At 36.8% G+C, this 14,655-nt stretch overlaps 1 protein-coding gene across 1 annotated transcript in view; it reads right to left on the bottom strand.

Annotated features, from left to right (window-relative positions):
* Positions 1-1,558: 1,558 nt before the first annotated feature.
* TOPAZ1 (testis and ovary specific TOPAZ 1) overlaps positions 1,559-14,655 on the bottom strand; it is a 61,459-nt gene continuing 48,362 nt past the window's right edge. Inside the window, exons 17-20 of the mRNA XM_065935269.1 lie at positions 8,895-9,059; positions 6,995-7,198; positions 4,666-4,849; positions 1,559-1,778 (exon numbers count right to left, since the gene is read on the bottom strand). Of these exons, the coding sequence (XP_065791341.1) occupies positions 1,559-1,778; positions 4,666-4,849; positions 6,995-7,198; positions 8,895-9,059 (773 nt within the window). The remainder of the gene's footprint in view (positions 1,779-4,665; positions 4,850-6,994; positions 7,199-8,894; positions 9,060-14,655) is intronic.

Genomic DNA, 14,655 nt, shown 5'->3' with positions numbered 1-14,655 from the left:
TTTTTTTTTTTTTTTTTTTTTTTACTGTTAGCTGTATTTCGCTTCTATGGCTTTGGTTATTCCCTAAACTGCCACAGATGAAATAAAGCAAATACTATAACCGTTCTCCTCTTTCTCCTATCTTTCGGTACTGTTGACAGATGTGTGGGGGGAAAAAAAACAAAAACCCAAGACCTTCCTTTGTTTCAGCCCTAAGGGTTCCTGACTACTCATTCGTTAGAAACAATCTGGTCAACTTGTGGTCCATTCCATCCAATCCCATTTTCCCTAAAAGCTTAATTTACCATCTTCTGTATCTTCATCCTTTCAAATCCAACCTTGCCACCAGCATCAAAATAGCTTCATCTTTCTTCCTTTTCTTTGGGTTTTAGTTACCAGCTATAGAAAAAACAAGTTTCTAACTGTCCATTTACTGTTCTTCACTTGTCCTCAAAAGCACTTCAAACTGGTGGTAGTAATCTCCAAATCCAATTTATTTTCTAGGTGCTGAATTTCAGTGATGGCAATCAGTCACCCAGCTGTTCATATTGGAAAACTGGGCCTCTTTCTGGACATCTTCTGCCTCACTCCCATATACCATTCAGGAGGGTATTCATTCTACATTTTATCATAGTAAGGCATTTTGCTAAGTTCTAGGTTTTAGCTCTTTTATTCTTGTGAGGTTATAGGCTTATTTCAGCAATGTTGCCATTACATATTCTGGGAACTCCTTTAAGAAATACATTCAGTTCCCCTAGTCACCACTTATTCTTTTTAAATCAGTCCCCTTACTCAGACATTTCTCTAAATGATTTAAATTATGGCCTAAAGTATCAAATCAAGGGCTGAGGATGACTACCTTGAAGAACGACTGCTGCAGATTCTGCAGATGGCTTCAGAAAAGGAGTTTAAACTTCCTAAGGTAGTTTGAAAGGTACAATTCTTTTTTGGATATTTTAAGTTCTGGCATATTTGTTTAAAATACTGTTGTCTTTAGTCATACCTAATGTACATGAATTACAAATCTTCAAGAAACAGTATTTTAAGATACACTGAAGGAAAATTTAAGAGAATAACATTTTTGATATAACTCAGAAGGTATTCTGGAATTTTAGTGTTTGAGTCATTTTCCAGTATTATTTTACTACTCTAGAGTACAAATGTAGAACGGGCTTTAGACATTGGACTGTGCGTTCATCAAATTTACTTCAGACCCCTAATGGTTGTTCTGAAAGCTCCAGACACCTGCTTGCATACTTTCTCCTTTATGTCTCCCTCTTATTAAATGCTACACAATACTCATTTTGTAATTTTTCATTTCTTAGATTTTAGAACAAATTGGGATTCACCATCCTGGAGTTTACCTAAAGAGAAGTCAAGAAGTAATTTCAAAAATCATTTGCAGTATGGGAAAACTTCTAAATTGCATACATCAATCAAAATTTTTAATGTTTGAAAACTATTGACATACTATACGTCAATAAAGAGCAAAAGCTGAATATAGTGAAAACTATATATTTTTATTGCCTTTTATTTTCAACAATGATTACTTGAACTTAAAAAAAAAAAGCCTTTATAACTAACGGTTATTGAAAAGCCAAACCTTTCCGGCCCACTTCATATTCTCTTTCAACCATTTCAGGGCAGAACAATGTTCCAAACTATAAACCTGTTCCTTATTAACATTGACGGTCATGTGCTTAATGAAAAGCTTTGGATCTGATATACGAGCAGCCATAATTAATCTTTCCACTGCAGCTTGATAATCATCCTTACTCCGAGATTTGTTTTCTTCACATCTACAAAGTGAACACCTCACAAAGTCAGAAACTCTAAAAGGAAGCTATGTAGTTTCTTTAAAAGATAGTAATTTACATGTATTAATTCTAAGCTATGGCAGTCTTTTACTATATTCTATCAGTGGCTTTCATACTTGTTTGACTATGATGCACAGTAATAAAGACACTTTATATTATGACCGAGTATATACCTGCTACATAAAAACTGAAACAGAAGTTTCACAGAACGAGACTTACCCTTATGACATTATATTCTATTCTGGTTTATTTTTAAAATAAAATGGTTGCAACCCCCTAAATTGATTTCAATTTACAACCCGCAGTCTGGAAACAATGATCTAGAACACAACTTATTACCTGTCATTAATAACTGTATAATTAATTATTATAATGCATAAAGTAATATTAAATTTAATCAAGTTTGGAGATACTAACATTCCATGTTTTATCTTGATACAACTGTTTTTAATTATAAGTATATACTTAATATGAAGCTCACATCTGGTAACAGAAATAGTTGCTGTATGCCTTTACTCAATTTCCAGTTATTTTTTTCAGTCCTGATTTAAGGTATTTCACTAAAGTGCTATAATTTACATTTTTTTTTTTTTTTTTAGAATTTACTTCTAAACTAACTTTTCTACCAGTCTCCAAATTTCAAAAAACTCATACATTATAGCTATTTCTCTTGTGGGATAGGGAGTAAGAAGTATATAGAATAGAGATGTAGCTGTTACTAGGCATCACTTTTTCCCCTGTGTTCATTGAATCCTGCCCTGGGCACAAAGAAGGTCCAGCAGCAAAGCCCAAGCTAAGTGTACCTGCATTAGCACCAAGTGTGATTCACAGGGTGGGGGGGAGTGAGCACTTCCACTTGGAACAGGAATCCGTGATCACAGGGAGCAAAGACTGGCCAGGCCACCTCTAGTACATTCTAGCTTGGGATTAGTGTCTGAAATCTGGGCATATGCCAGCTACATGCAGTTTTTGACAGTCTGAAAATGAATTAAATTCTCTCTCAGAGGTGAATGTAACAAAGCAGGGCTCAGTATGATAATAATAATAGAGAAAACAATATTGGTTTGGACAAAATAGAGGCTCTAGGCATGTCACGAGTTATGGACTGGTGTCACAAATACTGATCCCCCTACATTCAATAATGAATAGAGACTGCATATGTGTGGGGAATGGAAAGTTATGAGAAAACCAAACCCTCATTAGGATAATGGGGAGTCAAATAACTCATGCTACTGTAGTGCACAGTCATAAATACAAGGCCCTCAGAAAAGAGCTCTAGGAAAAAACTAAGTTTAGTGAATTTAAAATGTTTCAGGCCTCTTGCATTTCTGGAAATTTTGACAGCAGAGACTGATTATTCCCTTGTTCCAGATATTAAGGATGTTTACTACAGTGAACAACTTGGAAAGACAAAGATAGCTTCTCCTTCGAGAGCCAAAGATAGGTTTGCTTACAACGTTACAAGGTGGAGACAGCCTTTCTACCTGAAGAGCAAAGGGGCAGGCATGCTGATAATCCATTATAAAAGATCTGGGATCCTAAGTTCAGAATTCCTCTCCTGTAATGGAACTCACTTCATGTACAGATATCCATCAGGGTTCGAGTGTGGGACTTGGGAGCAAGAGGAAGAGATGCAAATATGCAGATAATCCTGCTGCTTGCTGTGCCATGAGTGATCAAGTCCTGTCTCCAACCCACAAGTCTTGTGTCTTATGCCAGGACCCGTGAAACTGCGGCAGGCTCACTGATAGCCTGCAAACAGGTGAAATGTCAGAGCCTTCACAGATCCGGTCACAAAGGTCAAATGGGGCACTATAGCTTCCTCCTTGTTTTCTCCTGGACCACTCACTCTGAAAGAAGTTGGCTGTCGTGCCATGAAGACACTTGAGGAACTTATGGCGGGGCCCGTGTGGTGAGGAGCTGAGGCTTCCTGTTGACAGGCATGAGTTAGCCAGCTTGGAGATGGATCCTCCCGCCCCAGTGAAGCCAGCAGGTGGGAGACTGGAGGGCCTGACCACATCCCGACTCCAGGATGTGAGAGACTCTGAGCCAGAACCATGTGGCTAAGGTCCCCCAACATTCCTGACCCACAGGACCCAAGATAATTTTTGCCGTTTTAAGCCACTAAGTTTTGAGATAACATGCACTGTTAAGAGATAGCTAACATAATATTCAGTCTGAAGATCTGGTTTCTAATACCAGTAAACTCAAGTAAAATTCTTGTTAAGATACTCTCAAACAGGAGCCCTGTGCGACTCTTATCTTACAAGTTTCCTGCATAAAGTTGACAAGAAATTGGAATGGTGCACAACTACATGCTGGGACTTTGAACAAAATGATCGGAAAGGATGCCACACTGGTCCAACAGCCACACAAGAACATTCATGCACTTCTTACCACATTTTAAAATATCAAAACTAGGCTGATGGCTTTATTTTCAACAGGATTCTTCACTGAATCTAATAAATGATCATGTATTTCCCTTTTAGACCTGGTTCTTACATCTTTTGTGTTGACCAAAAAAAAAAAAAAAACAACTTTCAGGTACCTACCTGAAGACCACCAGTAAATGAGAAAGGTCCATATCTAAAGAAGACCCATCTCTTCGGATATCTAATAAGATCTTTGAAACTGTCAAAGTGTTTATTGAAAGGTACTAACTTGTTTAGTTTTAAATTTTAAATAGGTCAAATCCTTTCTCAACGTGTTACCAAAGTTTGCCAATACACACACGCACAAGTATATAAACATATACATCTATGCAAATGCTTTACATATATACACAAACAGATAAAACATTTACATTCTAGGGCAGGTGTAGGCAGTCATGACCTACTGTCAGGATGGAGTAAGAAATATTTCAACCAACCTTTTTAAAACTATCTGCAGCATCTGTGTAGAAGTTCCAGGACTCTGAATACTACTAGCATTAGATACCAGGAAGATTTCAATAGCTAACAGCATTTCAATTTCAGACAAATAGGATGGAATCCATAGAAGTTTTCGGTACAAATTTCCTTCCAATGGTGGGTAGCAACCCAGTGAAAGAGCACCTGAAAAGTAATAGATCAAACTTTACTAAAACTCCAACAGGTGAAAACATAGGCTTCCAAAATATCCATAGGTGATAATTATTTCTGTTTCAGAATAATTCTTCACATTAGAGGCAGATTTATTGCATTAAATTATATGGTAGTGAGCTTATCCTAGTACATTTGAGATCATTCTTTGTAAAATGTTTTTGAAACATTAAGTATGAAGTGAGAAATTTTCAAAACTGCCCACTTATTTTAAGCCATAGTCAATACAACATAATAAAATATTTCCACTAGATATGATTATAAGGCACTGAAAGTCTTTTCAAGTGTTTGTTAACCTGTGTGTGAAGATAAATTCAAAGACAGTTCCATCGATATTTTAAATGTCAACAGTGTTGGGAAATTTGATGCTCTGAAGATTGATCAGTGACTATAAATTACTAATTTCATTTTTAACTCATGTACATTAGAAAAAAAACAACAAAAACACTCTCTATAACCTCACTTGTATAAGTCCCTAAAGCTTCACTGCATATGAAAATCAGGCATAGATGTGTTTACATAAGAGGAAAAGTACTAATAAGAAAGGTACTGAATTGTACTCAGGCATTAATTGCTTTAACACATTGCTTAAAAAAATGTCTTTAAAAATAAATTATTACCAGGGTTGAAAGCATCTGGGGGGATGGGGGGGTGAATCAATGCATATGGGGTTTCTTTTTGGTTTGATAAAAATGTTCTAAAATTGATTGTGGTGATGATTGCACAACTCTGTAAATACACTAAAATCACAGAATTGTACATGTTTAAATAGGTGAACTGTGTGGTATTTGAATTTTATCTTAATAAAGCTATAAATTAAAATTTTTTAATGGTTAAGTTTAGCTGTTTTAATACAAAATTTCATCTTCAGCTAAAAAACATAAAGATCATAGAAATCTCAGTTAAATATTTCCAAGTTAATTGTTTCTGTGGCATATATAAATGCCTTCTGATGGCATTTTCCCCAAATCAAACAGTTATTTGGAAAACAAGTAATCTCATTAACATCAATTCTAAAAACTAAAATCAAGAAGTTATAGCAAATAGTTACTTATATACTTTGTGGTGTGATTTCTAGCAGTCTGCAGAGAGTATGAGGAGTTGAAACAACCACAAAACTGAAATGAGGTGTTATGAACAAACAGTTCCACTTTGCCTCTAGTTTTCTGATCATCCTTTTAAAAAAATTCAGTTTTGAGAACTTTTTATTGTAACTGGCAATAAGAAATACACCTTACATAATGACCTAGCACACATATAAGAATATTAAACAATACATACTGTTACTATCTGCAATGCATACTAATATTTTCTTTCACATCTCTCTGGGGAAATAAAAGTTACTACTTGCTAAACTGGTCCCAGCTGGCAACATGAGAAATACTTTCAGTTCTGAGAGGTTTCTGTTGGCACTGATGGGATGGCTGGGATGTTTGCCACATATGGCACAATGGTGACAGAGTAGGTACTCAAATGATTGTTATACAGATGGTAGTGGTAGAATTAAAATTTATGACAAATCACTGCAAGAAGGCAGAAAAGATTTCCTTTGTAGATCACACAACTGTTTTCTAATTAAAATACCTGTGAGGAGGTTGGGACTAGAGGAAGTATTCCTTTTCTAGGCTTACTTGTTAAAAAAGAACAACTGTTAACAGAAGAACAAAATTCTATTACTGAGAGCCATGTGAAAACCCATTACATATCATATTGCACAGTAATGATTGCCTCTGTACTTCCTGTGTGCCTGTTATAAAGTATTCTAACCAAAAATGTCAGGGATAAGTACACATTTCCGAAACTTCATTTTACCAAGTGTTTTACTCCTATATATTTATAAAATATGCCAAACTGGTTCAAATTTTGTCATTTATTTTCTTTTCATATCCTCCAGTGGACATGCCAATATGCAAAGAAATAAAAATATAGTAATTAGAAATAAGAGACATAACAGGTTTCAAAAAAGCACAAATCTGTGTAGACCACTGTTTTTAAACATGTACAAACTGATCTTTTTATATATTTAATGTCACATTGTGAATATTTTACATAGATGTCAGGTTAGAAAATCAAATTCAAAACCAATATATCAAAATTAAAGTTTAAAATGTAACTTACTTTTGTAGTGGGTTCTGGCTTTGAGCCATAAACAACTCCTTCCTAAAGAAGTAATTAATCTTCTTAGAAAGGAAAAATCAATAGGAATTCTCTTTGAAATCATGAATTCTGCTACAGAGGATGACATACCAAGGCTGTTGCTTTCTATACAGGCATCTAGAAGTTTATTAAAAAGTAGGCTATACTGTGAGACCTCCACAGTTTCTGAAAAGAAAAAATAATTGATAAAATGAAACTGATCTAGTTTCATCTCTCAAACTTCTCTTTTACTCCTTCCGTTTTCCCTCTACTCTCTTTGGCTCATTCCCACCCACTGTAGGAGACACAGTCACCAAAATGCAATCATCTTATACACTAAGTTAACCAAAAAAAGGCATTCAACAAAAGCAAAATGGTGTGTCCACTTTGTAATGGAGAATGTGAAAGAAATGTGACCGTAGAGGCTACATTAACAACCCTGTCCATGGTTTCCCATGTGACTGCATCTGCACGGTTCTGTCTGCATTCTATCTAAAGAGTGGACCTCAGACTTATATCTCCTGTTACTAAAAATAAAACCACTCACAAATATTCACTCTCCTTTAAAAAAACCAAAACCCTCCTTTCTTGTGTATGCCTACTCCTTTCTGCCTTTCATTCAGAAGAAAGTGAAGTCACCTTGGAGACTTCCAACTCTTTTATTTGCTATATTCAATTAGGTGGGTCTATGACCTAGACTCTAGGTCTTTAATGGACTTCTCTTGTGGCTTAGCTGGTAAAGAATCCCCCTGCAATGCAGGAGACCTGGGTTCAATCCCTGGGTTGGAAGAACCCCTGGAGAAGGTTAAGGCTACCCACTCCAGTATTTTGGCCTAGAGAATTCCATGGACTGTATAGTGCATGGGGTCACAAAGAGTTGGATATGACTGAGCAACTTTCACTTTCTAGGTCTTTATCACTTCAGGATTTTTCAGTGGTCCAGGCCTTATCAGGAAATTTATCTTCTTACCTTACAGCAGAGGAACTTTCCTAAAATACCAACTTCATTATGTCACTCCCTGACCCCAACATCCCCAACTACATATAGAAAAGTAAATTCTTTTAGCCTGCCATTCAGGGTCTTTCAAAATCTGGCACAACTATCTGATCAATCTCACTATTATTACTTTGTCTCATTATTAAGATAATTGTATGTCAAAAGCTAGTTCTATGGCAACCATTGTACCAGAGATACTAAAATAAAGAAAACCTCATTGACTTGAAGAAGTTTACTATCTACAGGGAGAAAAGGATAAGAATGTTAATGACAATACACAATCTCAGTGGAATACATGGGAAAATGGAGACTGACAAAGCACTGAGGGGAGGCCTTCAAGTCAACGTTTTCATTAAACATGAACCATGCCCTGAACCCACTGCTCAGCTCATTCCTGACCCAAAGCTTCTGCAGTTTCCCTTGACACAGACTCTCTCCTGCTACTGACCTATGACCTGCAAGCATTCAGCACTACCTGCCACTGCCCACATGGGCATCTCTCTCTTTGAACCTGTCATCTGCTGAACTTCCTCCATTTATTCCATGTTTTTCTATGTTCCAATGCAGACTAAGTTCCATCTTTGTTACGTGATTAATTTACTTGTTTGCTGATGACTTGACAGAGGAAGGAAAAGGGGAATAATGAAATGCTGCTTTCAGGAACTGCTGACAGACAACCCAAAGATAAGCATTTCTGTTTTGTTTTGTTTTTTTTAAACCATCAGGAAAGCATATTCAATTTGCAGAGAACACATTTTACAAAAACCAACATCATTAAAAATACATGCTGGAATATAAAATTCAACCAAGACAGGTGGAGAACTGTTTCTTATTAAATACCAGATGGGCCAGAGATAATTAAGCTAGACTTTGAAAAAAACATACCTTGAGAATTTTGAAAACCTGGTAGATTTTGCAAAACTTCAAATGTCTGTCTGTAAAGACTCTTCGCTAAGATCTCATGTGCAATTGTACAGAGCAGATTATGCCGATTGAGCACATCCAGTCGATCACAAGGCCATACTGGTGTACTGATGATCCACTCGGACTCTTACAAGAAGGAAAAGTATAAGTACTTTACACCATGAAAATTACTTAACAGTATAATCACAACTAATGTTTTTAAATATCTTTTGGAGACAGTGGCAAAACTTAAATATGCGTACTCAGAAAGATAACCACAGCTCAGATTTATAAGAAACAACATATATAGTGATGATTAGCATCCTAAGAAGATGCAAACTAATGACCACTGTTATTTAAATCTTTTTACTAATTCTTCATTTTTCTAAATGTACTAATCAGTTATTGATTCTGAAGTTAATGATTATTTTTATATGATGTTTAAGATTATAATGTGTATATGTTAATACTGTAAAATATTATTTGTTTGGACAAACTGAACAATTTTACAGTAAAGAATACATAATTTAATTAGTTTTGGTGTTCCTGAGGAACAGCTTTTCCCCACAACATCTGCCTATTTAAAATATTTGCTATGTACAAGTTAACATCTAACATGTATAAATAATAAAAGCATAATAATAAAAAGAACACTTAGGTACCCAACAAATAGCCTAAAAAAAAAAAGAGAAAGTATTACCTACACTGAAGTTCATTAATTTCTGCCGATTTTCACATTGAGAAAAACAATAGCAGACTGTAGTACAGAACACCAAGGTGCTACCATCGTAGAAATGTCAGAATTTTACTATTTACCTATTTCCCTCAATCACTATACACATGATGGGACACATAATGAAATGCTGTTATGTAACATTCAAATCACATTTCTGCATTCTTTTTCAACTGGACTAACAGCAGGAGTTATGCTTTTGTGGCCAGCACGGTAAATACAGAAAGTATTACAGAAAGATTTGGTAATTCAAGTATACAATGCCGAAATAAAGCCTTAAGTATGGAGAAGAAAACTTTAAAACAGGTGCTTGTTTTAAAATTACTAGAGCCCACTTGACTGGCAGACTTGATTTATACTACCTATGAGGCAACATTTTACAAATATCAGTACTCTACAATTACTAACTCATTTACACAGATACCTTCATTAACCTACTCCTAAAGTGATTAAATCAATAATGAAGAGAAATACTGAGGGACTATGAACATGAACTAGTAATTCACGAAAGAGTAAGTACAAATGGAAACAAAAAGTTAAATTCTGTAATAAGCAATTAAATGCAAAACAAAGCAGTGAATATCACTTTTATTCTATCAAACTAGCAAAGAGATAGGAAAAATAATAATATTCAAAGGTGGCAAGGTTGTTTCATAATAAACAACTTCAAATGATGGTAAGATGACTATAATTAGCACATTTCTAAAGGTCTAGAGTGTTTCTGAATTCTACTCACAGATTTAAAACCTAGACTGGAATATTCAGAACAGCCAGATTAGGGTTTAACTAAACTAAAGTACACCAGTTTGATAACTAAAAACCATGGAATTGGGCAGTAACATCTGTATTGTTAATATATACCCATGGCCCTAACAGGACAGGCTGTATAGATGGTACCTACGCAATAATTCTCCAGGGATTTTCTCACAAGGGGAAGTTTTCTAATAAACTCAAAATAAATTACTGCAAATCTGAATGGCACCAAGGGCAAATATGCTAACATTTACCAAAAAGCTTTAAACTACCCTTACCTTTGCCCAGCAATTCCATCAGAATTTATCCTAAGGGCATAATAAAGATTTAGCAGGGATGTTTAGAAGGGATTATTGTTTATCATCAGTTCAGTTGTGTCCTACTCTTTGCAACCCCATGAATCGCAGCACGCCAGGCCTCCCTGTCCATCACCAACTCCCGGAGTCTCCTCAAACTCATGTCCATCGAGTCGGTGATGCCATCCAGCCATCTCATCTCATCCTCTGTCGTCCCCTTCTCCTCCTGCCCCCAATCCCTCCCAGCATCAGGGTCTTTTCCAATGAGTCAACTCTTCGCATGAGGTGGCCAAAGTACTGGAGTTTCAGCTTCAGCATCAGTCCTTCCAATTAATACCCAGAACTGATGTCCTTTAGGATGGATTGGTTCGATCTCCTTGCAGTCTCTCAAGAGTCTTCTCCAACACCACAGTTCAAAAGCATCAAGTTTTTGGTGCTCAGCTTTCTTCACAGTCCAACTCTCACATCCATACATGACCACTGGAAAAACCATAGCCTTGACTAGACTGACCTTTCTTGGCAAAGTAATGTCTCTGCTTTTTAATATGCTGTCTAGGTTGGTCATAACTTTCCTTCCAAGGAGTAAGCATCTTTAAATTTCATGGCTGCAATCACCATATGCAGTGATTTTGGAGCCCCCCAAAATAAAGTCTGACACTGTTTCCCCATCTATTTCTCATGAAGTGATGGGACTGGATGCCATGATGTTAGTTTTCTGAATGTTGAGCTTTAAGCCAACTTCTTCACTCTCCTCTTTCACTTTCATCAAGAGGCTTTTTAGTTCCTCTTCACTTTCTGCCGTAAGGGTGGTGTCATCTGCATATCTGTGGTTATTGATATTTCTCCCGGCAATCTTGATTCCAGCTTGTGCTTTTTCCAGCCCAGTGTTTCTCATGATGTACTCTGCATATAAGTTAAATAAGCAGGGTGACAATATACAGCCTTGATGTGCTCCTTTTCCTATTTGGAACCAGTCTGTTGTTCCATGTCCAGTTCTAACTGTTGCTTCCTGACCTACATACAGGTTTCTCAAGAGGCAGGTCAGGTGGTCTGGTATTCCCACCTCTTCCAGAATTTTCCACAGTTTATTGTGATCCACACAGTCAAAGGCTTTGGTGTAGTCAATAAAGCAGAAATAGATGTTTTTCTGGAACTCTCTTGCTTTTTTGATGATCCAGCGGATGTTGGCAATTTGATCTCTGGTTCCTCTGCTTTTTCTGAAATCAGCTTGAACATCTGGAAGTTCATTGTTCACGTATTGCTGAAACCTGGGTTGGAGAATTTTGAGCATTACTTTATTAGTGTGTGAGATGAGTGCAATTGTGCAGTAGTTTGAGCATTCTTTGGGAGTGGAATGAAAACTAACCTTTTCCAGTCCTGTGGCCATTGCTGAGTTTTCCAAATTTGCTGGCATATTGAGTGCAGCACTTTCACAGCATCATCTTTCAGGATCTGAAATAGCTCAACTGGAATTCCATCACCTCCACTAGCCTTGTTCACAGTGATGCTTTCTAAGGCCCACTTGACTTCACATTCCAGGATGTCTGGCTCTAGGTGAGTAATCACACCAGCGTGATTATCTGGGTCGTGAAGATCTTTTTTGTACAGTTCTTCTGTGTATTCTTGCTACCTCTTCTTAATATCTTCTGCTTCTGTTAGGTTCATACCATTTCTGTCAGGTTCATACCATTTCTGTCCTTTATCGAACCCATCTTTGCATGAAATGTTCCCTTGGTATCTCTAATTTTCTTGAAGAGATCTCTAGTCTTTCCCATTTTGTTGTTTTCCTCTATTTCTTTGCATTGATCGCTGAGTAAGGCTTTCTTATCTCTCCTTGCTATTCTTTGGAACTCTGCATTCAAATGACAATATCTTTCCTTTTCTCCTTTGCTTTTCGCTTCTTTTCACAGCTATTTGTAAGGCCTCCTCAGACAGCCATTTTGCCTTTCTTTTCCATAGGGATGTTCTTGACTCTTGTCTCCTGTACAATGTCATGAACCTTCATCCATAGTTCATCAGGCTCTCTGTCTATCAGATCCAGTCCCTTAAATCTATTTCTCATTTCCACTGTATAGTCATAAGGGATTTGTTAGGTCATACCTGAATGGTCTAGTGGTTTTCCCTACTTTCTTCAATTTAAGTCTGAATTTGGTAGTAAGGAGTTCATGATCTAAGCCACAGTCAGCTCATGGTCTTGTTTTTGCTGACTGTATAGAGCTTCTCCATCTTTGGCTGCAGAGTATAATCAATCTGATTTCGGTATTGACCATCTGGTGATGTCCACGTGTAGAATCTTCTCTTGTGTTGTTGGAAGAGGGTGTTTGCTATGACCAGTGCGTTCTCTTGGCAAAACTCTTATTAGCCTTTGCCCTGCTTCATTCTGTACTCCAAGGCCAAATTTGCCTGTTACTCTAGGATTTTCTTTACTTCCTACTTTTGCATTCCAGTCCCCTATGATGAAAAGGACATCTTTTTTGGGTGTTAGTTCTAAAAGGTCTTGTAGGTCTTCATAGAGCTGTTCAACTTCAGCTTCTTCAGTGTTACTGTTTGAGGCATAGGCTTGGATTACCATGATATTGAATGGTTTGCTTTGGAAACAAACAGAGATCCTTCTGTCATTTTTGAGACTGCATCCAAGTACTGCATTTTGGACTCTTTTGTTGACCATGATGGCTACTCCATTTCTTCTAAGGGATTCCTGCCCACAGTAGTAGATATAATGGTCATCTGAGTTAAATTCACCCATTCCTGTCCATTTTAGTTAGCTGATTCCTAGAAGGTTGACATTCATTCTTGCCATCTCCTGTTTGACCACTTCTAATTTGCTGTGATTCATGGACCTAACATTCCAGGTTCCTATGCAATATTGCTCTTTATAGCATTGGACCTTGCTTCTATCACCATTCACATCCACAACCGGGTATTGTTTTTGCTTTGACTCCATCCCTTCCTTCTTTCTGGAGTTATTTCTCCACTGATCTCCAGTAGCATACTGGGCACCTACCAACCTGGGGTGTTCCTCTTTCAGTATCCTATCATTTTGCCTTTTCATACTGTTCATGGGGTTCTCAAGGCAAGAATACTGAAGTGGTTTGCCATTTCCTTCTCCAGTGGACCACATTCTGTCAGACCTCTCCACCATGACCCGTCCGTCTTGGGTGGCCCCACACGGCACAAGACTGTGGTCCGTGTGATCAGATTGGCTAGTTTTCTGTGATTATGGTTTCAGTGTGTCTGCCCTATGATTCTTTATCATGGCAATTTAAAAACCAGCTAGTTCAAGAAAAGTGGACGTGTGGACCCATCTATGTATCTGTGTTTATCTATATTTGTTCATAAGATGGAAAACTACGCAGTCCATTAAGTGATGCTGGAGAGGAACATTTCCTTTCACAGAAAAATGTCCAAGAAAAGACTGCTGCCTTAAACAAAATGCAAGGTATAAAAGAGTCTGTATAGCAACACTATGGTGTTATTTATAACATCAGATGGGTGGCTGAATAAGAATTTATTTTATCATCAGTTTTGCTTATCCATCCCTTATTATCTCTCTAAATGACTAAGTATTACTTACATAAAGACAATAAAAGTTACTTTAAAATTTAAGAGCAGTTTCTCAACAAATAGCATAACTTTTTTCAAAACAAAAATTTGTACTCTAGAATGTTAAGATACTTATTTTTCAGGCTTCAAACCTTGATTATAAAATTGTGGTTTTAAGGCTTTTTCCCCCCTTTTGAAAATGCTGGTAAGGTTATAAAGCAATGTAGGAATTTGTTGATCATTTGCCAGAAAACAAGGGGCTGAGCAAGAGTTTAAAAGGGGAGAGTGAACACATGAAAAGTCAAAACAATGGAGTACTTCTCACCAAAATGTCTGCTGCACATTAAATAAAAATGTGTAAAATATTCTACAGTTCTCAAACATAAGTGTATGTAAACCCCTTCTTTGAAAAGTTTAA

Source organism: Muntiacus reevesi, chromosome 4 (assembly GCF_963930625.1).
Source record: "Muntiacus reevesi chromosome 4, mMunRee1.1, whole genome shotgun sequence".
Taxonomy (NCBI): domain Eukaryota; kingdom Metazoa; phylum Chordata; class Mammalia; order Artiodactyla; family Cervidae; genus Muntiacus; species Muntiacus reevesi.
The sequence above is the reverse complement of the archived record's forward strand: the minus strand, read 5'-3'. Positions and strand labels throughout refer to the sequence as shown.